Below are 27,174 nucleotides of genomic sequence, written 5' to 3' on the forward strand. Positions count from 1 at the left end.
CAAAAGGTCAGCAGTTAAATCTGCCAGGTGCTCCGTGGAAACTCTGTGGGGCAGTTCTATTCTGCCCTGTACAGCTGCTATGAGTCGGAACGGACCCGATGGCAGTGGGTTTTTTTTTTTTTTTGGTTATACCCAGACTGCTGCATTTACTTGGCAGGATCTTTTTTTTTTTTTAAATAATTTTTATCGTGCTTTAAGTGTAAGTTTACAAATCAAGTCAGTCTCTCACACAAAAATTTACAGACACACTCCCAATTACTCTCCTCCTAATGAGACAGACTGCTCCCTCCCTCCACTCTCTTTTCGTGTCCATTTCGCCAGCTTCTAACCCCCCTACCCTCTCATCTCCCCTCCAGGGAGGAGATGCCAATATAGTCTGAAGTGTCCACCTGATCCAAGAAGCTCACTCCTTACCAGCATCCCTCTCCAACCCATTGTCCAGTCCAACCCATGTCTAAAGAGTTGGCTTCGGGAATGACTCCTGTCCTGGGCCAACAGAAGGGCTGGGGGCCATGACCACCAGTGTTCTTCTAGTCTCACTCAGATCATTAAGTCTGGTCTTTTTATGAGAATCTGGGGTCTGCATCCCACTGCTTTCCTGCTCCCTCAGGGGTTCTCTGTTGTGTTGCCTGTTAGGGCAGTCGTCCGTTGTACCCAGGCACTATCTAGTTCTTCTGGTCTCAGGATGGTGTAGTCTCTGGTTCATGTGGCCCTTTCTGTCTCTTGGGCTCATAATTCACCTTGTGTCCTTGGTGTTCTTCATTCCCCTTTGATCCAGGTGGGTTGAGACTCATTGATGCATCTTAGATGGCTGCTTGCTAGCATTTAAGACCCCAGACACCACTCTTCAAAGTGGGATGCAGAATGTTTTCTTAATAGATTTTATTATGCCAGTTGACTTAGATGGCCCCTGAAACCATGGTCCCCAAAACCCCGCCCCTGCTACACTTGCCTTTGAAGCATTCAGTTTATTCAGGAAACTTCTTTGCTTTTGGTTTAGTCCAGTTCTGCTGACCTCGCATGTATTGTGTATTGACTTTCCCTTCACCTAAAGTAGTTCTTATCTACTATCTAATTAGTGAATACCCCTCTCCCACCCTCCACCCTCTCATAACCACAAAAGAGTGTTCTCTTCTCGGTTTAAACTATGTCTCAAGTTCTTATAATCGTGGTCTTATGCAGTATTTGCCCTTTTGCAACTGACTAATTTCACTCAGCATAATGCCTTCCAGGCTCCTCCATGTAATGAAATGTTTCACAGATTTCTCACCGTTCTTTATCGATGCGTAGTATTCCATTGTGTGAATATACCATAATTTGTTTATCCATTCATCTATTAATGGGTACCTTGGTTGTTTCCATCTTTTTGCTATTGTAAACAGTGCTGGTTGTTTCCATCTTTTTGCTATTGTAAACAGTGCTGCAATAAACACGGGTGTGCATATATCTGTTCGTGTTATTTCTCTAGGATGTATTCTGAAGAGTGAGATTGCCAGATCATATGGTAGCTCTGTTTTTAGCTTTTTAAGGAAGCGCCAAATCGATTTCCAAAGTGGTTGTACCATTTTACATTCCCACTAGCAGTGTATAAGTCTTCTCACCTCTCCACAGCCTCTCCAACTTTTATTATCTTGTGTTTTTTGGATTAATACCAGCCTTGTTGGAGTGAGATGGAATCTCATTGTAGGTTTAATTTGCATTTCTCTAATGGCTAATGATTGTGAACACGTCCTCATATATGTGTTAGCTACCTGAATGTCTTTAGTGAAGTGTATATTTGTATCTTTTGCCCATTTTTTAATTGGGTTATTTGTCTTTTTGCAGTTGAGTTTTTGCAGCATCATGTAGATTTTAGAGATCAGGTGCTGGTTGCAGATGTCATAGCTAAAAACTTTTTCCCAGTCTGTAGGTAGTATTTTTACTTTTTTGGTGAAGTCTTTGGATGAGCATAGGTGTTTGATTTTTAGGAGCTTCCAGTTATCTAGTTTTTCTTCTGCATTCTTAATAGTGTTTTGTATAGTGTTTATGTCATGTATTATGGCTCCTAACATTGTCCCTATTTTTTCTTCCATGATCTTTATCGTTTTAGATTTTCTATTTAGGTCTTTGATCCATTTTGAGCTTGTTTTTGTGCATGGTGTGAAGTATGGGTCTTGTTTCATTTTTTTGCAGATGGATATCCAGTTATGCCAGCACCATTTGTTAAAATGACTGTCTTTTCCCCATTTAACTGTTCTGGGGCCTTTGTCAAATATCAACTGCTCATATGTGGGTGGATTTATGTCTGGATTCTCAATTCTGTTCCATTGGTCCATGTATCTGTTGTTGTACCAGTACCAGGCTGTTTTGACTACTGTGGCGGTATAATAGGTTGTAAAATCAGGTAGAGTAAGGCCTCCCACTTTGTTCTTCCTCTTCGTAACGCCTTATTTATCTGGGGCCTCTTTCCCTTCCATATGAAGTTGGTGATTTGTTTCTTCATCTCATTAAAGAATGTCATTGCGATTTGGTTCGGAATTGCATTAAATGTATAGAGCGCTTTTGGTAGAAAGACATTTTTATGATGTTAAGTCTTCCTATCCGCGAGCAAAGTATGTTCTTCCACTTATGTAAGTCTCTTTTGGTTATACCTTCCTGGTAAATTGTCCCTTTAATTATTATATAGTGTCCTTCCTTATCCTTTATGATGGATTTAACTTTAAAGTCTATTTTGTCAGAAATTAATATTGCTCCCCCGGATCTTTTTTGGTTGTTGTTTGCTTGATATATTTTTTTCCATCCTTTGAGTTTTAGTTTTTGTCTTTAAGTCTAAGGTGTGTCTCTTGTAGGTAGCATATAGATAGATCTTGTTTTTTAATCTGTTCTGCCACTCTCTTTCTCTTTATTGGCTCATTTAGTCCATTTACATTCAGTGTAATTATGGATAGGTATGCATTTAGTGCTGTCATTTTGATGTCTTTTTTTGTGTGTTGTTTACAGTTTCTTTTTCCCACTTAATTTTATGTGCTGAGTAGATTATATATTGTCCTGTCCTCATATTTCTTGTCATTGATTGTGTTTCTGCTGAGTCTCTATTTTTTTCTTGTATTTTATTTTGATGAGTAGGATATTTTGTCTCCTTTGTGGTTACCTTATTATTTACCCCTATTTTTCTAAATTTAAAGCTAACTTTTATTTCTTTGTATCGCCGTAGCTTCCTCTCCACATGGAAGGTGTATGATTACATTTCTTAGTCCCTCTTTATTATTTTAGTGTTGTCTTCTTTTATGTAATAACATCACTGTTACCCTGTTTTGGGCTTTTTTTTTTTTTTTAAATAATCTTTCTTTGTTTTTTTGGACTTCCCTGTCTGGGTTGACTTCTGGTTGCTCTGCCCAGTGTTCTAGTCTTGGGTTGATACCTGATATTATTGATTTTCTAACCGAAGAACTCCCTTTAGTATTTCTTGTAGTTTTGGTTTGGTTTTTACGAATTCCTGAAACTTGTGTTTATCTGGAAATGTCTTAATTTCACCTTCATATTTAAGAGATAGTTTTGCTGGATATATGATTCTTGGCAGGCAATTTTTTTCTTCAATTTTTTAAATATGTCATCCCATTTCCTTCTTGCCTGCATGGTTTCTGCGGAGTCAAAACCCAAGTAGTCCGAGCTTATTCTTATTGGCTCTCCTTTTTAGGTGACTTTTCGTTTATCCCTTGCTGCTCTTATAATTCTGTTTATCTTTGGTTTTGGCAAGTTTGATTATAATATGTCTTGGTGACTTTCTTTTCAGATCTACCTTATGTGGAGTTCGAAGAGCATCTCGGATAGATACCTTGTCATCTTCCACAATATCAGGGAAGTTTTCTACCAACAAATATTCAACAAGTCTCTGTGTATTTTCTGTTATCCCTCCCTGTTCTAGTACTCTAATCACTTGTAGGTTATTTCTTTTGATACAGTCCCACATGATTCTTAACATTTCTTCATTTTTTAAAATTCTAGCGCCAAGTGATTTATCTTCGAGTTCGGAAATTGTGGCTTCTACTTGCTCAATTCTGCTCCTCTGACTTTCTATTGAGTTGTCTACTTCTGTATTTTTATTGTTAATCTTCTGAATTTCTGATTGCTGTCTGTCTATGGATTTTTCCAGCTTATTAAGTTTTTCATTATGTTGCTGAATAATCTTTCTAATTTCCTCAATTGCTTTATCTGTGTGTTCCTTGGCTTGTTCTGCGTATTGCTTCATTTCCTTCCTGATGTCTTGAAGGGTTCTTTATATTAATCTTTTGTATTCTGGCTCCAGTAATTCCAGGAATGCACTTTCATCTAGAAGATCCCTGGATTCTTTGTTTTGGGAGGTTGTTCAGGAGATCATTGTCTGCTTCTTTATGTGACTTGATATTGACTGATGTCTCCAAGCCGTCTATAGGTTTTTGTATTATTTTATGCTTGCTTACTGTGTCGTAGCTTCTTGCTTTGTTTTGTTTTAGTATACCCAAATGGGTTGCTTGAGTGAGCTAGCTTGATTATTTTCACCTTTGGAGCTCTGACGTCCTGTTCCCAGATGGCTAGAGCTGTTATCAGGTATATCAGTCTAGGAGCCCATTCACTCTTCTTTTATGAATTCAGCTCAGGTGTCCGTGTAGCTGTTCATCAAGTGTGTGGAACAGGCTCTGTCCTACAGTCTTAGAGGGGCAAGGGTGATTGGTGTATGTACCGGTATCTGATTGCAGCAGGGGGTCTCACTCTGAACAAGGCAGGGGGCTGAGAACTGACCCCCTAGTGTCTCTGAGGAAAGCACATCCCTGTTCCCTAGAGCGTGCAGGTGGGTGGGTTCTGCAGACGGACCATGGGCACCCAGAGTTTTTGGTTGTAAGGACTGGGAGGTACCAGTTATCCTTGGACCCCTGTCGTGGGTGTCTGGGTGACCTGAGTGAAGCTACCAGTTCTTAGGTCCCTGATGAGGGTAGGTGAGGACCTTGTTTAACGGGCAAAACAATGTCAAACATCAAATGGTCACCTCTCCACTGCACAGCTGAAGTGGTTGGAGTCTGCCAACAAGGGCCTATTCTCCTGAAATAGGCCCACCCAGGTCCATGCAGAAGGGGAAGCTGCTCGAAGTCCATGGACCGTTTATGCCTGCACAGGAGCTGCTTCTGCCCTGAGTTCCCCCGGTTAGTGGAGCTGGCAAATTACGTTTTCCCCCAACTGCAAATTTTTTTCTTCTCCAATTCTGGGAGGATGGCTCTAGGCGCTCAACAGGGGCTGTCTCAGGCCCAGGGAGTTCAGCTGCTGAAGCCCGCTTGGGGGTGGGGGTGGGGCATGGTAAAATATATGCAAGTACTTAGCTTTTGCCGAGAGCACCATTCTTCTCAGGTTCCTCTCAGGTTCCGGAGGTATGAGTAGGCTGTGTGGCTGGCTGCTTCTCCCTGAGGAAACTGCGGCCGAACGCTAGTACGAGCCCGCTGCTGCAGCACCGGGAATAGTGCCTGAGGGCTCCCCGCGATTCAGGTCCGGTAACTCCTCTCCGCTTCTGAACGGTCCCTTTCTCCTGCTCCTCAGTTCGTTTTCTAAGCTTGCCTTTGAAGCTCAGGGCTCCCAGCTTGTCACAAGTATACTCGTTTCACTTGTTTTTTTGGGTCTTTGTTGTAAACAGTCCTCGCCGGAAGCGTCTGTCTATTCCGCCATCTTGGCTCCGTCTCTTCGCAGAATCGTTTTTTTAGTGTAGGAGGGAAGAAACCATGAGGAAGCATCCTTTTCTAGTTATTCAAACCTGTTGAAAACCAAACCCATTGCCATTGAGTCGATTCTGACCCATAGCGAGCCTGTAGGAGAGAACAGAACTGCCCCATAAAGTTTCCAAGGCTGTAATCTTTGCCGAGGCGGTCTGCTACATCTTTCTTCTGTAGAGCAGCTGGTGGGTTTGAACTGCTGACCTATTGGTTAGCAGCCAAGCACTTTAGCTGCTGTGCCACCAGGGCTCCTTAGTGATTAAAACAGTCTCTGTTTATTTTGTATTTTCCCACACCCACGTCTTCAGCAGTTTATAGTTTGTCAGATAATTGCTTTTACACATTTTACTCAAATCAGAAAAGCAGAAGATAGTTTACAGGGCCAAAAAGAATTAGAATTCATAAGATGCATGTTTCTTTTTGCCCAAGAACAAAGTAACTTAGAAAAATTCCAAAACAAAGTTACCAAGTTAAACAGGTTCTGGAGTATAGGCAGGAGAACTTGGGTGTCTGCTGACCTGAGGGAAGAGGAGGCGCTGAAATCCTGTTTTTTGTTTAAGTTCTTGGAAATGTAGAGCTGGTAAGTTTGCTTCATCAATTTATTGAAAGGAAATGGGATATAAGGTCCCTTTTACTGTTTTTCATAAGTGATTATTGAACATATTAAGTATAATTTTATTGGAAATTCATCTTTTAATGAGATGGTTTGGTTGGGGGGTTGACTTTTGTGGTACATCTTTTAAAAGAATTGTCACATTTTCTATGGTTTCGGAGAATTTTCAACCTGAGGGCAGTGAGCCACATTGTTGTTGTTAGGTGCCATTGAGTTGGTTCTGACTAATAGGAACCCTGTGTACAGCAGAACGAAACACTGCCTGTCCTGTGCCATCCTCACAGTCGTTGCTATGTTCGAGCCCATTGTCGCAGCCACTGTGTCAATCCATCTCATTGAGGGTCTTCTTCTTTTTTGCTGACCTACTTTACCAAGCACGATGTCCTTCTCCAGGGACTGGCATTTACTGATAACATGTCCAAAGTATGTGAGGCGAAGTCTCGCCATCCTTGATTCTAAGAAACATTCTGGCTGTATTTCTTCCAAGACAGAATTGTTCTGTTTTTTGGCAGCCCATGGTATATTTAATATTCTACATCAGCAGTGTAGTTCAGGGGCATCAGTTCTTTAATCTCCCTTGTTCATTGTCCAGCTTTCACGTGCACATGAGACAATTGAAGACACCATGGCTTGGGTCAGGTGCACCTTAGTTCTCAAAGTGACATCTTTGCTTTTTAACACTTTAAAGAGGTCTTTTGCTGCGAATTTGCTCAGCACAATATATCGTTTGATTTCTTGACTGAGGCTTCTGTAGAGGGTTAATTGTGGATTCAAGTAAAATGAAATCCTTGACAACTTCAGTCTTTTCTCCTTTTATCATGGTGTTGCTTATTGGTCCAGTTGTGAGGATTTTTGTTTTCTTTATGTTGAGATGTGATCCATACCGAAGGCTGTGGTCTTTGATCTTCATCAGTAAGTGCTTCAAGTCTTCTCCGTTTTCAGCAAGCAAGGTTGTGTTATCTGCATATTGCAGGCTGTTATTGAGTCTTCCTCCAATCCTTATGCTGTGTTCTTCTTAATATAGTTCAGCTTCTCAGATTATTTGTTCAGCATACAGATGTAATACGTATAGTGAAAGGATGCAACCCTGACACATACCTTTCCTGATTTTAAGCTATGCAGTATACCCTTGTTTTGATCAAATGACTGCTTGTTGGCCTATGTCCACATTCCTCATGAGCACTATTAAGTGCTCTTAGAATTCACATTTTTCACAATGTTATCTATAATTTGTTATGATCCACACAGTTAAATGCCTTTGCATAGACAATAAAACACAGGCAAACGTCTTTTAGTGTTTTCTGCTTTCAGCCATGATCCATCTGACATCAGCAATGATATCCCTCATTCCACATCCTCTTCTGAACTGGTTCCCTGCTGATGTACTGCTGCAACCAGTTTTGAATTATCTTCAGCAAAATTTTACTTGCTTGTGATATTGTTTGATAATTTCTGCATTCTGTTGGATCATCTTTCTCTGGAATGGGCATAAATGTGGATCTCTTCCAATTGGTTGGCCAGGTAGCTGTCTTCCAAATTTCTTGGCATAGACAAGTGAGGGTTTCCAATGTTGCTTCTATTTGTTTTAATATCTCAGTTGGAAATCCATCAGTTCCTGGAGCCTTTTTTTCCTGCCTGTGCCTTCAGTGCAACGTGGCTTTTTTTTTCAATATCATTGGTTCTTGATCATATGCTGCCTCCTGAAATGGTTGAACCATACCAGAAAACCAAACCTGTTTCTGTTGAGTGGATTCTGACTCATAGTGACCCTGTAGGACAGAGTAGTACTGCTGTGTAGTGTTCCAAGGAATGGCTGGTGGATTCAGACTGCCGACGTTTTGTTTAATAGCCGAGATCTTAACCACTGTGCCGTGAGCGCTCCTAATGAGCCATAAAACCAACGTGTGAGAGATGCCTTTCTCCTTTGTAGTAGGTGAGGATTGTAAAGGGACAGATGGGAAAAGAGATCCTTAACCTCAGTGTCTTCTCAGGCAGATGAGCTTTAGGAAAGAGTACATATGAAAGTTGAATATCTGATGTAAATTGGTTCCTTAAAAAATATCCGTGCTTATGTACTTGCAAGGGTACTTGTTCCCCATTTTGAAGACCTTTTGACCAAACCACAAACCAGGTTGCATCTGTCTCTGACTATTCCATGCTTGCACCTGTGTCATGTACTGTTGAAAAAACATTTGATTGAGTCAGAGTTAAATTATTAATAATATTCATTTAATATTTAACACTGACCATGGCTGGAGAAAAATAGTCATGCCAACTGCTCTTGGTTTACATTTATGGTCACTGACTTCCATTTAGTTGTTGAGGCTGTCCAGCAGTCATTCTGCATTTTCCTTGTGCATTCACTTTCCCACTTTTCTTTGTGCTTGCTGTTCCCTCTTATCTGAAATGTGTTTCTCCAGAGATCAGCAAAAGTCTAAATGCCCTCTTTGGTGAAGCCTTTCCTAGCCACTCTGTCCACATTTTCAACCTCTCTCTGCCTCTGATACTTCTTAACACCATTTTTTGCTTTATTTATATTTCCTGCTTTGACACTTATTACTACTGTCTAACTTATTCATTTTTCTTGGTGTTTCCTTTTTTATTGTCTCACTAATCTCAAACTAACATTGCACATCACTTGGAGTGTTTGTTAAAATACACACTGTTATGTTACACCCCAGAGTTTCTGATTCAGTCGGTCTGGGGTACAAAAACTGTAATCTGTTGCCATGGAATTGATTCCTACTCATAGGGATTCCTACTCATAGTGACCCTATAGGACAGGTAGAACTGCCCCATAGAGCTTACAAGGATCGGCTGGTGGATTCGAACTGCTGACCTTTTGTTTAGCAGTCTGAGCTCTTAACCACTGCACCACCAGGTACAACCTGAGAATTTGCATTTCTTAACAGGGCCTAGGAGATGCTGAAGTTGCTGGTCATGGGCTACACCTTGAGTATCACTGCAGTAGGATACAAGCTCCATGAGGACAGTGATTTATATCTGTACTCTTGTTTCATAAGCACCTAGAAGAGTGTCAAACATGTAGTACGCAGTAAATATTTTTGAATGAATGAATGAATAAATCATGAATACCACTGCCTTGACACATAAAAATGATAAGAAATATCAGTTACAAACATCCTGTCAAAAGAATGCTTACACTTATTTTATCAAGATATAGCTTGTTGAAAATCATCTAAATTATGTTTTTGCACCATAAAAAGAAAAAATAGAGCTGTGTAATTTTTTTTTTTTAGAAAATAGCCTTTCTTGAGATGTACATCTTATATCTTTCAATTTACCCTTTCGAAGTGTACAATTCAGTGGTTTCTAGTTTATTCACAGAGTGGTACAACCATTACCACAGTCAACTTTAGAATATTTTCATCACCTCCAAAAAGAAATCCCATACCCATTAGCAATCACTCCCCATTTCCCCACAACTGCGGAGCCCTGGGCAGCCATTAATCTGCTTTTAGTCTCTATAGATTTCTTTATTCTGTACCTTTCATATAAACGGAATTATACAATGTGTGGGCTTTTGTGACTGACCTCTTTCTCTTACCATAATGTTTTTGAGGTTCATCCATGTTGTAGCATGTATTAGTACTTCATTGCTTTTTATTGCCAAATAGCATTTCATTGTATGAATATAACACATTTTGTTTATCTATTGATGAACAACTTGGTTGTTTCTACTCTATGGCTGTTATGAATAATGCTGCTATGAATGTAGTAGGTATACTAGTTTTTATGTGGGTATATACCCAGGAGTAGAATTGTATGATCATATGGTAATTGTTTTTAATACTTTGAGGAACTGCTGTTTTCCAAAGTGCCTGTACTGTTTTACATTCCTATCAGCAATATTTCAGTCCCTGGGTGGCACAAATAGTTTGCACTCCACTCTTAACCTGATGTGGAGCGCTGCTGGCGCAGTGGTTAAGAGTTCAGCTGGTGAGCAAGAAAGATCGGCTGTTGGAGTCTACCAACTGCCCCTGGGAAACCCTATGGGATAGTTCTGTGCTGTCCTATAGGGTTGTCGTGAGTTGGAATTGACTCGATGATTAACCTAAAGGTTCGCAGTTCAAACTCACCCAGCGGTGCTGTGGAAGAAAGCCTTGGTGAGCTGCTTCTGTAAAGATTACAGCCAAGAAAACCCTATAGAACAGTTCTATTCTGTAACACATGGGGTTGCCATGAGTTGGATTTGACTCCGCAGCAATGGTTTTTGTTTTTATCAGTAATACCTGAGGATTACAGTTACTCCATAACCTCACCAATACTTGTTATCATCTGTCTTTTTGATTACAGCCATCCTAGTGGATGTGAGGAAACGCTGGTGGCATGGTGGTTAAGTGCTACAGCAGCTAACCAAAGGGTTGGCAGTCCGAATCCTCCAGGTGGCCCTTGGAAGCCCTATGGGGCAGTTCTACTCTGTTCTGTAGGGTTGCTATGAGTCTGAACTGACTACACGGCACTGGGTTTGGCCTTTTTTTTTTTAGTGGATGTGAAGTCCTATCTCATTGTGGTTTTGATTTGCGTTTCCCTGATGACTAATGATGTCGAATATCTTTTCATGTGCTTACCGGTCATTTGTATAGCTTCTTTGGAGAAATATCTATTGAGATTCTCTGAGGCCTATGTAATTTTATGCCCTTTTTGTTTAAGAAGAAGAAAACTTCGGAGAACTAAGAAGTTATACCCAGCCTGTTCCACTTTTGTTGCAAAAGCAGCCATTTTGTGATGCTGGCACACCCTTTATTCACAGTGGTTAAGTGCTTCAGCTGCTAACCTGAAGGTTGGCAGTTTGAATCCACCAGCTGCTCCTTGGAAACCCTATGGGGCAGTTTTACTCTGTCCTGTAGGGTTGTCATGAATCGACCCAAAGGCAATGGGTTTAGTTTTTTACTCAAGTGCCATTTCCTCAGAGAAGTCTTTCTTGCTTATCTTATTTGAAGAGGCACTCATCTTCTATCTCTCTTTCCTTTCTTACTGAGCTTTATTTTTCTACAATGCACTCCTCACTCTCCGACATTATAATTGTTATGTTTTTATTGGTTTCCTCCCCAGTGGAATATAAATTCATGAGGGTAGAGACTTCGTTTTGTTCATTGCTTGGCACACCAGTAGGACCTCAGTTTATATTAGTGGAATGAATAATTGAATGAATTAATGAATGTGTGAAAAGACTGGGTTCTGGAGTCCACCACTTACTAGACTAGCTGTCTTGGGCAAGTTGTATAACTTTTCACAGGCTTAATATTGTCATCTGTAAAACCACAGTAGTAACAGCACCTGTGTCATTGGGTTGCTGTGAGGATGAAATTAATTGGTGTATGTAAAGCACTAAACACTGTGCCAGCTACATGATGGGATAAATAAAGAGCTAGCTGTTAGTTTATCTTTTTCCTTGTATTGGGCACATTACATAGGGTAATGAACTGTATGTGCATAAGAAATGTTTATTTTTTTATTGTACTTTAAGTGAGAGGTTACAGCTCAAGTTAGTTTCTCATACAAAAATTTATACATACATTGTTATGTGACCCTAGTTGTTATCCCTGTAATATGTCAGCACACTCCTCCTTTTCACCCCAGATTTCTCATGTCCGTTAAACCAGCTCCTGTCCCTCTCTACTTGCGCATTTTGCCTCCAGACGGGAGCTGCCATTTAGCCTTCTGTATCTACTTGAACTAAGAAGCACAGTCTCCATGAGTATCATTTTATGCCTTATAGTCTCGTCTATTCTTTGTCTGAAGAGTTGGCTTAGGGAACGGTTTTAGTTCTGGGTTAACAGAGAGTTCCAGGGCCATGTCCTCCTGGGCTTCCTCCAGTCTCAGTCAGACTTTTAACTAGGGTTTGAGTTCTGCACCCACTTTTCAGGAACTCTCTGCTGAGTTCCCTGTCAGGGCCAGTCATTGGTGATAGCTGGGCAGGCTGATGCAGTCTCTCGTTTATGTGGCCATTTTTGTTTCTTGAGCTGAAATTTTCCTTGTGTCTTCAGCGTTTTTCATTCTTCTCCGCTTCAGGTGGATTGAGACCAGTTGATGCAACTTAGATGGCCACCCGCTAGCTTTTAATACCCCAGATGCCACTCACCAAAGTGGGATGCAGAACATTCTCTTAATAAACTGTGTTATACCAGTTGACCTAGATGTCTCCTGAAACTATGGTCCCCAGACCCCTGCCCCTGCTACTCTGTCCCTCGAAGTGATTGGTTGTATTCAGGAAACGTCTTGGGTTTTGGTTTAGTCCAGTTCATCTGACTTCCCCTGTATCGTGTGTTGTCCTTCCATCACCTAAGAATTCTTGTCTACTGTCTAGTTAGTTAATACCCTCTCTATCCCTCCTTACCCTCTTAAGCATCAAAAGAATATTTTCTTCTGTATTTAAACCTTTTCTTGAGTTCTTATAATAGTGCTTTCATACAACATTTGTCCTTTGCGACTAATTTCATTCAGCATAATGGGTTCCAGATTCCTCTGTGTTATGAGATGTTTCCTGGACTCATCATTGTTTTTTTTATCGTTGCATAGTATTCCACTGTGTGAATATACCATAATTTGTTTATCCATCTGTCCATTGATAGGCACCCAGGTTGTTTCCATGTTTTTGCTATTGTGAACAGTACTGGAATGATCATGGGTGTGCATGTATCTATTTGTGTGAGGGCTGTTATTTCTCTAGGATATATTCTAAGGAGTGAGATTGCTGGATCATATGGTAGTTCCATTTCTAGCTTTTTAAGGAAACACCAAATCGATTTCCAGAGTGTTTATATACCATTTTACATCACCACCAGCAGTCAGGACAAGGCCAGGGGCTGACTGTGGAACATATCACCAATTGCTCATATGTAAGTTCAAGCTGAAACTGAAGAAAATTAGAACAAGTCAGTGAGAGCCAAAGTACGACCCTGAGTATATGCCACCTGAATTTAGAGATCATCTCAGGAATAGATTTGATGCATTGAACACTAATGACCGAAGGCCAGATAAGTTGTGGAATGACATCAAGGGCATCATACATAAAGAAAGCAAGAGGTCATTAAAAGGCAGGAAAAAAGAAAAGACCAGAATGGGTGCCAGAAGAGACTCTGAAACTTGCTCTTGAATGTTGAGCAGCTAAAGTTAAAGGAAGAAATGATGAAGTAAAAGAACTGAACAGAAGATTTCAAAGGATTGGCTCAAGAAGACAAGGTGAAGTATTATAAAGACATGTGTGAAGACTTGGAGATAGAAAACCAAAAGGGAAGAACACACTCTGCATTTCTCAAGCTGAAAGGAGCTGAAGAAAAAATTCAAGCCTCGAGTTGCAATAGAGAAGGATTCTATGGAGAAAATATTAAACTATGCAGGAAGCGTCAAAGAAGATAGAAGGAACACAGAGTCATTATAGCAAAAAGAATTGGTCGATGTTCAACCATTTCAAGAGATAGCATATGATCAGGAACTGATGGTACCGAAGGAAGAAGTCCTAAGCTGCTCTGAAGGCTGAAGGCATTGGCAAAAAACAAGTCCCCAGGAAAATTGATGGAATGCCAATTGGGGTGTTTCAGCAAAGGGATGCAGTGCTGGAAGTGCTCACTCTTCTTTGCAAGACATTTGGAAGACAGCTACCTGGCCAACCAGCCAGAAGAGGTCCATATTTACGCCTATTCCCAAGAAAGGTGATCCTACTGAATGTGGAAATTATCGAACAATATCATTAATATCACATGCAGGCAAAATTTATTGAAGATCATTCAAAAGCAGCTGCAGCAGTATATTGACAGGGAACTGCCAGAAATTCAGGCCGGATTCAGAAGAGGACGTGGAACCAGGGATATCATTGCGGATGTCAGATGGATCCTGGCTGAAAGCAGAGAATACCAGAAGGATGTATACCTGTGTTTTATTGACTATGCAAAGTCATTCGACTGTGTGGATTATAACAAATTATGGATAACATTGCGAAGAATGGTAATTCCAGAACACTTAATTGTGCTCATAGATCAAGAGGCAGTTGTTGGGACAGAACAAGGGGATACTGCATGGTTTAAAGTCAGGAAAGGTGTGTGTCAGGGTCGTATCCTTTCACCATACCTATTCAATCTGTATGCTGAGCAAATAATCCAGGAAGGTGGACTATATGAAGAAGAATGCGACATCAGGATTGGAGGGAAGACTCATTAACAACCTGTGTTATGCAGATGACACAGCCTTCCTTGATGAAAGTGAAGAGGACTTGAAGCACTTACTGATGGAGATCAAAGACCATAGCCTTCAGTATGGATTACACCTCAACATAAAGAAAACAAAAATTCTTGGGACTGTACCGATAAGTAACATCATGAAAAACAGAGAAAAGATTGAACTTGTCAAAGATTTCATTATACTTGGAACCTCAGTCAACACCCATGGAAACAGCAGTGAAGAAATCAAAAGACGCATTGTATTGGGCAGATCTGCTGCAAAGGACCTCTTTAAAGTGTTGAAAAGAAAAGATGTCACCTTGAAGACTAAGGTGCGCCTGATCCAAGCCATGGTATTTTCAATTGCATCATATGCATGTGAAAGCTGGACAATGAATAAGGAAGATGGAAGAACTGATGCCTTTGAAATGGGGTGTTGGTGAAGGATATTGAATATACCATGGACTTCCAAAAGAACGAACAAATCTGTCTTGGAAAAAGTGCAACCAGAATGCCCCTTAGAAGCAAGGATGGTGAGACTGCGTCTTACACTTACATACTTTGGACATGTTGTCAGGAGGGATCAGTCCCTGGAGAAAGACATCATCATGTTTGGTGAAGTACAGGGTCAGTGGAAAAGAGGAAGACCCTCAACAAGATGGATTGACAGAGTGACTACAACAGTGGGCTGAAGCATAACAACGATTGTGAGCATGGCGCAGGACCGGGGAAGTGTTTCTTTCTGTGGTACGTAGGGCTGCTCTGAGTTGGAACCGACGTGATGGCACCTAACAACTAGCAACCTCTCCAACATTTATTATTTTGTGTTTTTTGGATTAATGCTAGCTTTTACTCCACTTTTTTTTTTTTTTGTTGGGGTGAGATGGTATCTCATTGTAGTTACGATTTGCATTTCTCTAATGGCTAATGATTGTGAGCATTTCCTCCTATACGTGCTAGCTGCCTGAATGTTGTCTTTGGTGAAGTGCCTGTTCATATCCTTTGTCCATTTTTTAGTTGTGTTGTCTTTTTGTTGTTGAGGTTTTGCAGTATCTTGTAGATGCTAGAGATTAGACCCTGATCAGATGTTATAGTCAAAATTTTTTTCCCAGTCTGTAGGTTGTCTTTTTACTGTTTTAGTGAAGTCTTTTTTGTTGTTGTACTTTAGATGAAGGTTTACAGAACAGGTTTCTCATTAAACGGTATACGTATTGTTCTGTGACATTGGTTAACAACTCCACAACATATCAACACTCTCCCTTCTCGACCTGGGGTTCCCTGTTACCAGCTTTCTTGTCCCCTCCTGCCTTCCAGTCCTTGCCCTTGGGCTGTTGTACCACTTTAGTCTCGTTTCATTTTGTGGGTCTGTCTCATTTTTGGCTGAAGTGTGAACCTTGGGAGTGACTTCATTACTGAGCTTAAAGGGTGTCCTGGGGCCATACTCTTGGGGTTTCTTCAGCCTCAGGCCAGTAAGTTTGGTCTGTTCTTGTGAGTTATAATTTTGTTCTACATTTTTCTCCAGCTCTGTCTGGGACCCTTTACTGTGGTCCTTGTCAGAGCGGTCAGTGGTGGTAGCCGGCACCATCTAGCTGTACTGGACTCAGTCAGGTGGAGTCCATGGTAGATGTGGTCCATTTGTCCTTTGGACTAATCTTTCCCTTGTATGTTTAGTTTTCTTCATTCTTTCTTGCTTCCAAAGGGGTGAGACCAGCGGAGTATTGGTGAAGTCTTTTGATGAGCATAAGTGTTTGATTTTTAGGAGCTCCCAGTTATCTAGTTTCTCTTCTGGTGTTTGTGCATTGTTAGTAATGTTTTATATTCTGTTTATACCATATCACTCGACAGCACTGGGTTGGTTTTTGGTTTTGGTTATACCATATAGTAGGGCTCATAGTGTTGTTCCTGTTTTTTCTCCCATGATCTTTATCATTTTAGATTTCATATTTAGGTCTTTGATCCATTTTGAGTTAGTTTTTGTGTATGGTGTGAGGTATGGGTTTTGTTTCATTTTTTTTTGCAGTTGGATATCCAGTTATGCCGGCACTGTTTGTTAAAGAGACTGTCTTTTCCCCATGTAACAGACTTTGGGTCTTTGTCAAATATCAGCTGCTCATAAAACCAAAAGAAAAACAAAACCCACTTCCGTCAAGTCGATTCCAACTCATAGCGACTCTATAGAACAGAGAAGAACTGCCCCCATGGAGTTTTCAAGGAGTGCCTGGTGGATTCAAACTGCCGACCTTTTGGCTAGCAGCCGTAGCTCTAAACCACTATGTCACTATGGTTTCCCAGCTTCTCATAGGTGGATGAATTTACATCTGGATTCTCAGTTCTGTTCCATTAGTCTGTGTATCTGTTGTTGTGCCAGCACCAGGCTATTTTGATTACCATGGCTGTTTAATAGGTTCTAAAATCAGGTAGTGAGGCCCCGCTCTTTGTTCTTCTTTTCTTCTTCAGTAATGCTTTGCTTATCCAGGGCCTCTTCCCTTTCCAAATGAAGTTGGTGATTTGTTTCTCCATCTCATTAAAAAATGTCATTGGAATTTGGATTGAGATTGCATTGTATCTGTGGATTGCTTTGGGTGAAATTGACATTTTGACAATGTTGAGTCTTTATATCCATGAGCAAGGTATGTTTTTCCACTTTTGTAGGTCTCTTTTGGTTTCTTGCAGAAGTGTCTTATAGGTTTCTTTGTATAGGTCTTTTACATCTCTGGTTAGATTTATTCCTAAGTATTTTATCTTCTTGGGAGCTATTGTAAATGGTATTGATTTGGTAATTTTCTCTTCAACTTTCTCTTTGTTGGTGTAGAGGAATCCAACCGATTTTTGTATGCTTATCTTGTATCCTGATACTTTGCTGAAATCTTCTGTTAGTTCCCGTAGTATTCTTGTGGATTCTTTAGGGTTTTCTGTGTATAAGGTATCGTCTGCAAAAAGAGGTCATTTTACTTCTTCCTTAGGATGCCCTTTATTTCTTTTTCTAGCCTAATTGCTCTGGCTAAGACCTCCAGCACAATGTTGAATAAGAGTGGTGATAAAGGGCCTCCTTGTCTGGTTTCCGTTCTCGAGGGGTGTGCATTTAGACTCTCTCAGTTGGGATGGCGTTGGCTGTTGGCTTTGTATAAATGCCCTTTATTATATTGAGGAATTTCCCCCCTGTTACTATTTTGTTGAGAGTTTTATCGTGAATGGGTGTTGTACTTTGTCAGATGCCTTTTCTGCATCATTGATAAGATCATGTGGTTCTTGTCTTCTGTTTTTTTTTATGCAACGGATTACATTGATTGTTTTTCCCATGTTGAACCATCCCTGCATACCTGGTATGAATTCCACTTGGTTGTGGTGAATTATTTTTTGATACATTATTGAATTTTATCGACGAGAATTTTTGCGTCTGTGTTTATGAGGGATACTGGTGTGTAGTTTTCTTTTTCTGTGTTGTCTTTACCAGGTTTTGGTATCAGAGTTACGCTGGCTTCATAGAATGAGTTTGGGAGTATTCTGTCCTTTTCTATGCTCTGAAATAGCTTTAGTAGTAGTATTGTTAACTCTTTCTCTGAAACAGTTCTCCAGTGACTTGTTCAAGTTGTAGAGTTAGTGTATTGATTTTGGCCCTTCTTTTTGGATGTGTGCACTTACTGCTGTAAATTTACCTCTGAGCACTGCTTTTCCTGTGTCACAAAGGTTCTGGTAGGATGTGTTTTCTTTCACATTGGATCCTGTGAATTTCTTTATTCTGTCCTTAATTTCTTCTATAACCTGGTAGTTTTTGAGCAAGGTGTTGTTCAGTTTCTGTGTATTTGATTTTTTTACTTGCCTTTTCTGTTACTGATTTCTGCTTTTGTGGCTTTATGGTCAGAAAAGATGCTTTGTAATATTTTGATGCTTTGGATTCTGTTAAGGCTTTCTTTGTAGTCTATTCTGGAGAATGTTCCATGTATGTTGGAAAAGAAAGTGTACTTGACTGCTGTTGGGTGGAGTGTTCGGTATATGTCTCTGAGGTCAGGTTGGTTGATTGTGGCATTTAGATCATCTGAGTCTTTATTGAGCTTCTTTTTGGCTGCTCTGTCCTTCACCAAAAGTGTTGTATTGTAGTCTTCGTATTATTATCGTGGAGCTGTCTCTCTCTTCAGTGCTGTTAGAGTTTGTTTTATGTATTTTGTGGTGGATTTTGCTTAAAAGCCTATTTTGTCAAATTAATATTGCCAGTCCTGCTGTATTTATTGTTGTTGATATATTTTTTCCATGCTTTGAGTTTTAGTTTTCTGTGTCTTTAATTCTAAGATATGTCTCTTGTAGGCAGTATATAGATGGATCGAAATTTTTAATCCATTCTGCCACTCTCTCCTTATTGGTGCATTTAGTCCATTTACATTCCACATAGTTATTGATACGTATGAGTTTAGTGCTGTCATTTTGATGTATTTTTATAAGTTGTTGACAGTTTCTTTGTTCCACTTACTTTTCTGTGCTGAGTTGTTTTTATGTATTTTCTTTTCATGTTTTTCATTGTTGTCGATTTTGTATTTGCTGTGTCTTTATGTTTTTCTTGTTTTTTATTTTTGATGTGTAGGATTGTTAGTGTCCTTTGTGGTTACCTTAATATTTACCCCTTTATCTCTAAGTTTAAACTAACCTTTTATTTCTTTACATCGCCTTCACATTCTCTCCACATGAAAGGTCTATAACTACATTATTTAGTCCTTCTTTATGTTGTTATCTTTAACACATTGACGTGTCTGTTTCCCTACTTTCAGTGTTTTAGCTTTGGTTTATTTTTGTAACTTCCCTTTCTGCGTTTATACCTGGTTGTTCTGTCCTGTTTTCTAGTCTTAGCTTATTATCTGATGTTTTTGATTTTCTGACCAGAGGACTCCCTTTAGTATTTCTTGTAATTTTGAGTTTAGTTTTTACAAATTCCCTAAACTTCTGTTTATCTGGGAATGTCCTAATTTCGCCATCATATTCGAGAGACAGTTTTGCTGGCTGGCAATTTTTTTCCTTCAAGGTTTTATATAAGTCTTCCCATTGCTTTCTTTCCTGCATGGTTTCTGCTGAGTAGTTGGAGTTTAGTCTTATTGACTCTCCTTTGTAGATGACTTTTCATTTACACCTAACAACAACCCAGTGCTGTTGAGTTAATTCCGACTCATAGCGACCTAGCCACTCTTAAAATTCACTCTTTATCTTTCGTTTTGGCAAGTTTCATTATGTCTTGGTGACTTTCTTTTGGGATCCACCTTGGGTTTAGTGAGTTTCTTGGATAGATATTTTTCATCTTTCACGATATCAGGGAAGTTTTCTGCCAACAAATCTTTAACAATTATCTCTGTATTTTCTGTTACCCCTCCTGTTCTGGTACTCCAATCACTTGATAGAGTCTGGCATAGTTCTTAGGGTTTCTTCATTTTTAAAAATTCTTTTATCTGATTTTTCCTCAGATACGTTGGTGTCAAGTGCTTTATCTTCAATCTCCCTAATTCTGACCTCAAGTGCCCCAGTTTTGCTCCTCAGACTTTCTGTTGAGTTGTCTAACTGTGAAATTTTATTGTTAATCTTTTGGATTTCTGTTTGCTGTCTTTCTGTGGATTCTTGCAGCCTGTTAAATTTGTCACTGTGGTCTTGTATAACCTTCTTGAGTTCCTCTGTTGCTTTGTCTGTATGTTCCTTGGTTTGTTCTGCATTTTGTTTGATCTCTCGAAGAGCTCCATATGTTAATCTTTTGAATTCTACCTCCAGTATTTCCAAAGAGTTCCCTTCCTCTGAAAGATTTTTTTTAATATGTATATATTTTTAATTTATTGTGCTTTAAGTGAAAGTTTACAAGTCTAGTCAGTCTCCCGTTCAAAAACTTACACCTTGCTACATTCTCCTAGCTGCTCTTACCCTAATAAGACAGCATACTCCTCCTCTCTACCCATTATTCCCTGTGTCCATTCAGCCAGCTTCTGTCTCCCTCTGCCTTCTCATCTCCCCTCCAGACAGGAGCTGCTCACACAGTCTCATGTCTCTACTTGAGCCAAGAAGCTCACTCCTCACCAGTATCATTTTCTGCCTTATAGTCTGGTCCAATCCCTGTCTGAAGAGTTGGCTTTGGGAGTGTTTCAGTCTTGGGCTAACAGAGGGTCCAGGGACCATGACCTCTGGGGTCCCTCCAGTCTCATTCAGACCATTAACTCTGGGCTTTTTACGAGAATTAATATCCACATTCCACTGTTCGGCTCTGTCGGGGATTCACTGTTGTGTTCCCTTTCAGGGCAGTCATTGGTGGTAGCCAGGTACCATCTAGTTCTTCTGGTCTCAATCTGATGTAGTCTCTGGTTTATGTGGCCCTTTCTGTCTCTTGGGGTCATCTTTACCTTATGTCTTTGGTGTTCTTCATTGTCCTTTGCTCCAGGTGAGTTGAGACCAATTGATGCATCTTAGATGGCTGCTTGCTAGTGTTGAAGACACCAGATGCCACTCACCAAAGTGGGATGCAGAATGTTTTCTTAATACATTTTCATATGCCACTTGACCTAGATATCCCCTGAAACCATGGTCTCCAGACCCCTGTCCCTGGTACTCTGACCTTTGAAGCGTTCTGTGTATTCAGGAAACTGGAAGGTTTCTTGATTCTTTGTTTTGGGCCCTTGCTGAAGCCATCATTGTCTGCCTCTTCATGTTTTCTTTAAATTGACTGTTGTCTCTGAGCCATAAATATGTCGTTATGTTTATTTTTGCTTACTGTGTTCTAGCTTTTTTGTTTTGCTTTGATATGCCCAAATAGGCTGGTCATGCAAGCTAGTTTGATTATTGGTGCCTTTGAAGCTCACGTCCTGTCACCAGGTGGTTAGATCTGTTACTAGGTATGTTAGCTCAAGAGTTCATTTACTTTTCTTGTATGGATTCAGCTCAGGTGTTCAAGTGTGTGGTGCAGGCTTTCACCTACAGTCCTAGGTGGGCAGGGGTAATTGGAATAGGCACAGGTATCTGGCTGCAGTAGGGGATCATGCACTGAGCAATGCAGAGGTCTGGCGGCTGCCACTGAGTGTCCCTGTTCCCTAGAGTGTGCAGGTGGGAGGGTTTTGCAGCCGGACCATGGGCACCATTGCTGTTTGCTGTAAGGACTGGGAGGCATCACTTATTCTTGGTCCTCTGTCGTGAGTGGCTAGGTGGTGTGAGTGGAGCCACCAGTCCTCCGGCCCCTGATGTGGGTAGGTGAGGACCCTGCTTAATGGGCAGAATGGTGTCAAGTGTCACGAATCTACCACTCCCCCTTACAGCTGATAATAGTTGCAAATATGCTTCAGGTGTATACCCTGTTGTATTGTGCTAATGAGGGCCTACACTGTTGAAATGGGCCCACACAAATCTATGCAAGGGTGAAAGGCATTCAAAGTCTGTGGACCACTTATGCCTATGCTTAGGCAAAGGGGTTGTGTCTTCCCTGAGTTCCAGGCTTAGGGGAGCTGGCAGATTATTTTTTCCCTGTTTGTTAGTTTGTTCCCTCTTCAAAGCTGGGAGAACAGCTCAGGACATGCTGCAGTCCTACTTTTGACCCAGGTGATGTAGCAATCACTGAAGCTGGCCCAGACCTGGTACATTGCGGGGAGGGAACAGGTATATGGGAGAGAGGTTATTTCCAAAGGGAGTGTTTTTTTCCTCTGTGCGGTAGGTTAGATGCATGTACTTACCTTTTGTTGATTGAGCACTGCTTCTCACTGGTTCCAGAGGGTCGTGCAGACTCTCTGCTGCTCAGTCTCTCCTGATGTGGAAAGTGTGTCCCAAGTGCCACTGCTTGCCTCACTGCCGACACCAGTGGATCCAGCCTGCAGGGTGCCGGTTCCCGCTGGCTCAGGTCTAGCAACTCCTCGCTGCTTCTGAATCGTCTCTCTCTCCCCCTGCTGTTCAGTCCGATTTTTGACTTTCCCTTTGATGTTCAGGGCTCCTAGATTGTCATATATAATGAATTCATTTGTTTTTTCAGGTCTTTGTCATAGAGGGATCATAGGAACTGTCTGACTACTTGGCCATCTTGGCCCTGACTCCCTGTTTATTTTATCTTTTAAAGGACCAAAAACCAAGCCAAATCTAAACCTGGATTCAGACTCCAGTGAACCAGAATTCTTTTTTTTTTCCACTCAGGGAATGCAGAGAGCAACTAATGTCACCTATCAAGCTCACCATGTCAGCAGGAACAAGAGAGGCCAGGTGGTGGGGACCAGAGGTGGCTTTCGTGGTTGCACAGTTTGGCTAACAGGTATGGTCAAGAGAGATAAATGTATTTAAAAGCTGTGTTTATAAGCAGCCTGGATTATCTTTCCTGCATTATCTATTAATTTTCTTCAGCTGCTTTAATTTCTTTGCACTTTGTGTTCACTGTGATAATCTCAGTGAAACCTTCTGTATCAGTAATTCAGTTTCCAGCAGTATCTATTCTTACCTTATTTCTAATTCCAAAAAAAATCCCACTGCCATCGAGTTGAATCCAACTCATAGGGACCCTGTAGGACAGAGTAGAATCGCTGCCTAGTGTATCCAAGGCTGTGATCTTTACAGAAGCAGACTGCCACATCTTTTTTCTGCAGAGCAGCTGGTGGGTTCGAATGGCTGACTTTTCAGTTAAGCAACCAAGTACACACACATACACACATATGTATGTATTTCTATTTTAAAACACACTTTTATTGTAATTTAGGTTGTCTTTGTTAGGTAAAAAGCTAGATATTCAGGTCTCAGGTTTTTTTTTCTTCTGATATTTGGTACTCAATTGGTAGTTAAAAACAACGACAAAAAAAATCAGAAACTCCCTCTCCCTAGTCACTTTGTTTCAGCTATTTTTGCTGGGCAACAAATTACCCAAAACCTAGTGGTAAAAAACGACAGCCATTTTATTTAGCCCACTGTTTTGTGGGTAAGGGATCCAGGAAGGCTCAGGTGGGCAGTTTTCACTTGGCCTCGCTTGGTTGCAGTATTGACTTGGGCAGCAGTTGTCTGAAAACTCTGCTGCGTATCTAAGATGTCTTCCTCAGTTGTTGCTACTTGTCAGCTGAAAGTTTAGCTGGGCCGTCGACTAGAATACCTACTTGGAGTCTCTCTGGCATGGTGGTTTCAGGGGTTTAGGGACTGACTTTTCCTACGTTGAGTGTCCAGAGAGAAGCTGCATAGCCTTCCTGACCCAGCCTTGGAAGTCACACATTCATCACTTCCACTATGTTCTTGTTGTTTCAGGCAAGTCCTGAGTCCAGTCCCGATTCAAGGGAGGGGAATTAGACTCTATCCCTTGATGTGACAGTGGCAAGGCACGTTGTGGAAGAGCTTGTAGCGTGGAAGAATCTGTTTTGGCTGTCTTTGGAGAATATAATCTGCCATACTTCTAATATATATTTTAATGTATATAGCATATAAACAAACATTAAGCTTTTCAACATATCTTCCTTTCTCAATTTTTTCCAGCTATTTTTTATCAGCATACTGGACTTCAATATTTCATCTCTTGTTTTAAAATTACCTTGGTTATGAACACTGTTATTACACACTCACCAAAGTGGTGAGCGTTAGCGCGTACCTCTGCTCTTTTCTTCTCTTATCATTGGTTGAGGTGGGTGGGTTGAAATGAGGGTATTCTTTCAAGGTTAGTTGTATCATAAACTGGACTCCCTGACACCTTTATCATGGTGGACTTAGTAGAAGTGGTGATCCTGGGATATGGAGGTGACTGTACTATTTCACTTCCTTTTTTTCCTTTTTCTTCCCTTATCAGAAATATTGAGGTGTAGATAATTTCACAAATAATTTGGGTGTATAATCTTGTTTTAAAATTTGGCATGCAGCTTTAGAATAGATGTTAATAAAAGGACAAAGTAATATCTTTGGTATTAAAATTAGGTAAGCCTTTTTGAAATCGGTGATTTCAAGAATGCCTTTGTGCATACATATGTATTATTAAAAACATACATGGTTACTGTGTTGAAACTAGATGTTTTCCTAGGTAGGAGGTAGTTCTTAAGTAGAAAAATCGTGGGTAGGAATATAACCGAGAGACTGCTATGAGTAATGAAAGTAATTAAGTCCGTAATTAAAGTTCTTTATTATTACTAATTACTCTTCTCACACTGCATATGGAATCTGTTTGTGCTGTTGAATTTAGGCTTATCTGGAGCAGGGAAGACCACGGTGAGCATGGCTTTGGAGGAGTACTTGGTTTGCCATGGTATTCCATGCTATACTTTGGATGGTGACAACATTCGTCAGGGTCTCAATAAGAATCTTGGCTTTAGTCCTGAGGACAGAGAAGAGAATGTCCGTCGTATCGCAGAAGTTGCTAAGCTGTTTGCAGATGCTGGCCTAGTGTGCATCACAAGTTTTATATCACCTTATACTCAGGTATGTCCTTTTTGTGCCACTGCTGTTCTAATTACACTTACTGAGAATATGGTATTGGATAAAGCAAACAAACCATTGAACACTGACATGTGCTGAGACTAAATCCAAATTAAAATAATTAGCCTAAAATACTTCTGTGGTGGAAATGACTTCCTGGGTAAGTCCTCTTTGATAAAACCTGCTGTAAAAAACCCAAAGTTGTTGAACTGAAGCCAATGGCCAAATTATTTCAAACTTGACTTTTCAATTCAATAAACCTTTAGCGAATACTCACCATATGTCAGACACCAGGGAAAATCTAAATTTTTTAACATGTGTCCTACTGTGCCTTCTTAGCTCACAGTTTTTAAGTCTCATCTCTCATCACTCTCTTCTCTTACTTTAGAGACCACAACAACACTGAATTGTTGCTTCTTACCCCGGGATTTTTGTTTCCCCACTATCTGAGACGTCTTCTTTTCTTTCCTCTCTCCTCAACTTCAGTTGACTCCTAGTCTTCCTTTGAGAGTCAGGTTAGGTATTTCCTTCTCTTGGGTAACTTCTCTTCTTCCCTTAGTCTTCGTTGGCCTACTTGTCTTTGGTACCCTCACTACTGTTCTTTAACACATTGTTTTATTATAAATATCTGTTCATTTGTTCATGCTGCTAATAGTGGTAATAACATTGATGATAATGGCAGCCACTATTTATTGGACACTTACTAGGTACTGCTAACTGTTTTAAGTGCTCTTATGTGAATTAGCTTATTTCATTCTCATCCTGCAGTGAGGAACTTCGAGGAATCAGGCGTAAATTGCCCAAGGTCACACACTGTGTGTGCTAGAGCAAAGACTTGCTCCTAGACAAGGAGTCTTCAGAACCTATGCTTTTGTCACTGTGCTATGCTGCCTCTAAACCCCACTGGCTCCTTGATGGGAGGACAGGATCTTATTTTTCTTTGTAGCCTTGATACCAAGCCCAGCTCCTGGAACATAGTAGAAGCTCAGTGATTGTTGAATGATAGCACAGCCCTTAGAAAGCCCTGATATCAAACAACAAGTTAGTGTAGTGGGGAAGGGCAGGGACTTGCAGTCAAGACGCAAATGGTCTCAAAACTGAGCTCTGCCAGTTACTGTTGTTTTAACCTTGGCCAGTTTACTTAACCTTCTTAAACTCAGATAATAATGCCTAGCTCCCAGAGTTGCTCTGAGGATTCATAAAGTTGTGCATTTAAAGCCCTCAGCGTGGTACCTGCTGTGTAATAAGTGTTCAGTTAATATAACAAATTTTAATAGCACCATTATAATACTGTATCATAAAGAAATTTGGGTGATTACTTAGAGATATAAAAAAAATTTTTTTTAACTTTAAGGCTCATAAATAAGCATCATATTGAGTGTCAGTCACACAGGTTCACTTAATTGAAGTGACCATGGAAGAAATCCTTAAAAGGTTTTGTGACGAGTAGCTACTTTTCATCCCCTAAAACCTTGTGATTAGTGTCAATACATTAGCTTAAAGTATATTTATAATGAAGCCTATATGTAGAAAGAGAGTTGTTTAGAGTTCCTGAATCCTGGGATATAAACAGTTTTTACAGTAATATAGTAACACTGATGTTCTTGTACCTTCTGGGAATCTTGACAACTCTTGGAAAAGAGGACAGACAGCAACACCTGATTTGGAGAGCTGTCAGCTAACACCTGGGTATCTAAAAGTACTGATCTGCTCTTTGGCTCCCTTGTACTCTTAGGGTGGAGCAAAAGCCTTTGTTGATCTCATGTTTGAAAGCACTAAGAATGAGATTTAAAAAATGAGATTTAAATGTCAAAATCAATAGCACAATTAAGATCAAACCATATAATATAAAGTGTGTGTATTTTTCTGTCTAGTCATGATCATACTTATTTATTCAAGAAACATTTATTGATATCTCTATGTCAGCCTCTGAGCTGGGCATCTTGGTTCCTAACAATAAACCTGACAGTTTGTATCTTGAAGGAGTTGATAGTCTGAGGTGAACTTAGAGACGTGAACAGTTCCGATACCTTGGTGTCAGTGAGTTTGTGAAGGCATATGACTGGTGCTGTGGAAGATTCACAGAGGAGGTACTGCTTGAATTGAGTCATGTGGATGAGTGGGGAGCACACTCATTGGAGGGAGAAAGCTATATCAGACAGAGGAGGTAGTACAGTGTTTGCGAAGGCATGGCTGCCTGAGGGAGTGCGGTCTTTTGGGGAGTTGTTGGCAGGTTAGTATGACGGCTTCACAGGACTGTGGGGGGAGATGAAGCCAGAGTGATTAGAAGAGACTAGAT

The 27,174-nt window shown here is 40.5% G+C and overlaps 1 protein-coding gene across 1 annotated transcript in view; it reads left to right on the forward strand.

Annotated features, from left to right (window-relative positions):
- The window catches only part of PAPSS1 (3'-phosphoadenosine 5'-phosphosulfate synthase 1), a 147,311-nt gene that overhangs the window by 18,144 nt on the left and 101,993 nt on the right, over nt 1–27,174 (forward strand). The window contains exons 2-3 of the mRNA XM_049885571.1: nt 22,638–22,752; nt 24,643–24,878. Coding sequence (XP_049741528.1) covers nt 22,638–22,752; nt 24,643–24,878 — 351 coding nt within the window. The remainder of the gene's footprint in view (nt 1–22,637; nt 22,753–24,642; nt 24,879–27,174) is intronic.

Source organism: Elephas maximus, chromosome 5 (assembly GCF_024166365.1).
Source record: "Elephas maximus indicus isolate mEleMax1 chromosome 5, mEleMax1 primary haplotype, whole genome shotgun sequence".
NCBI lineage: Eukaryota > Metazoa > Chordata > Mammalia > Proboscidea > Elephantidae > Elephas > Elephas maximus.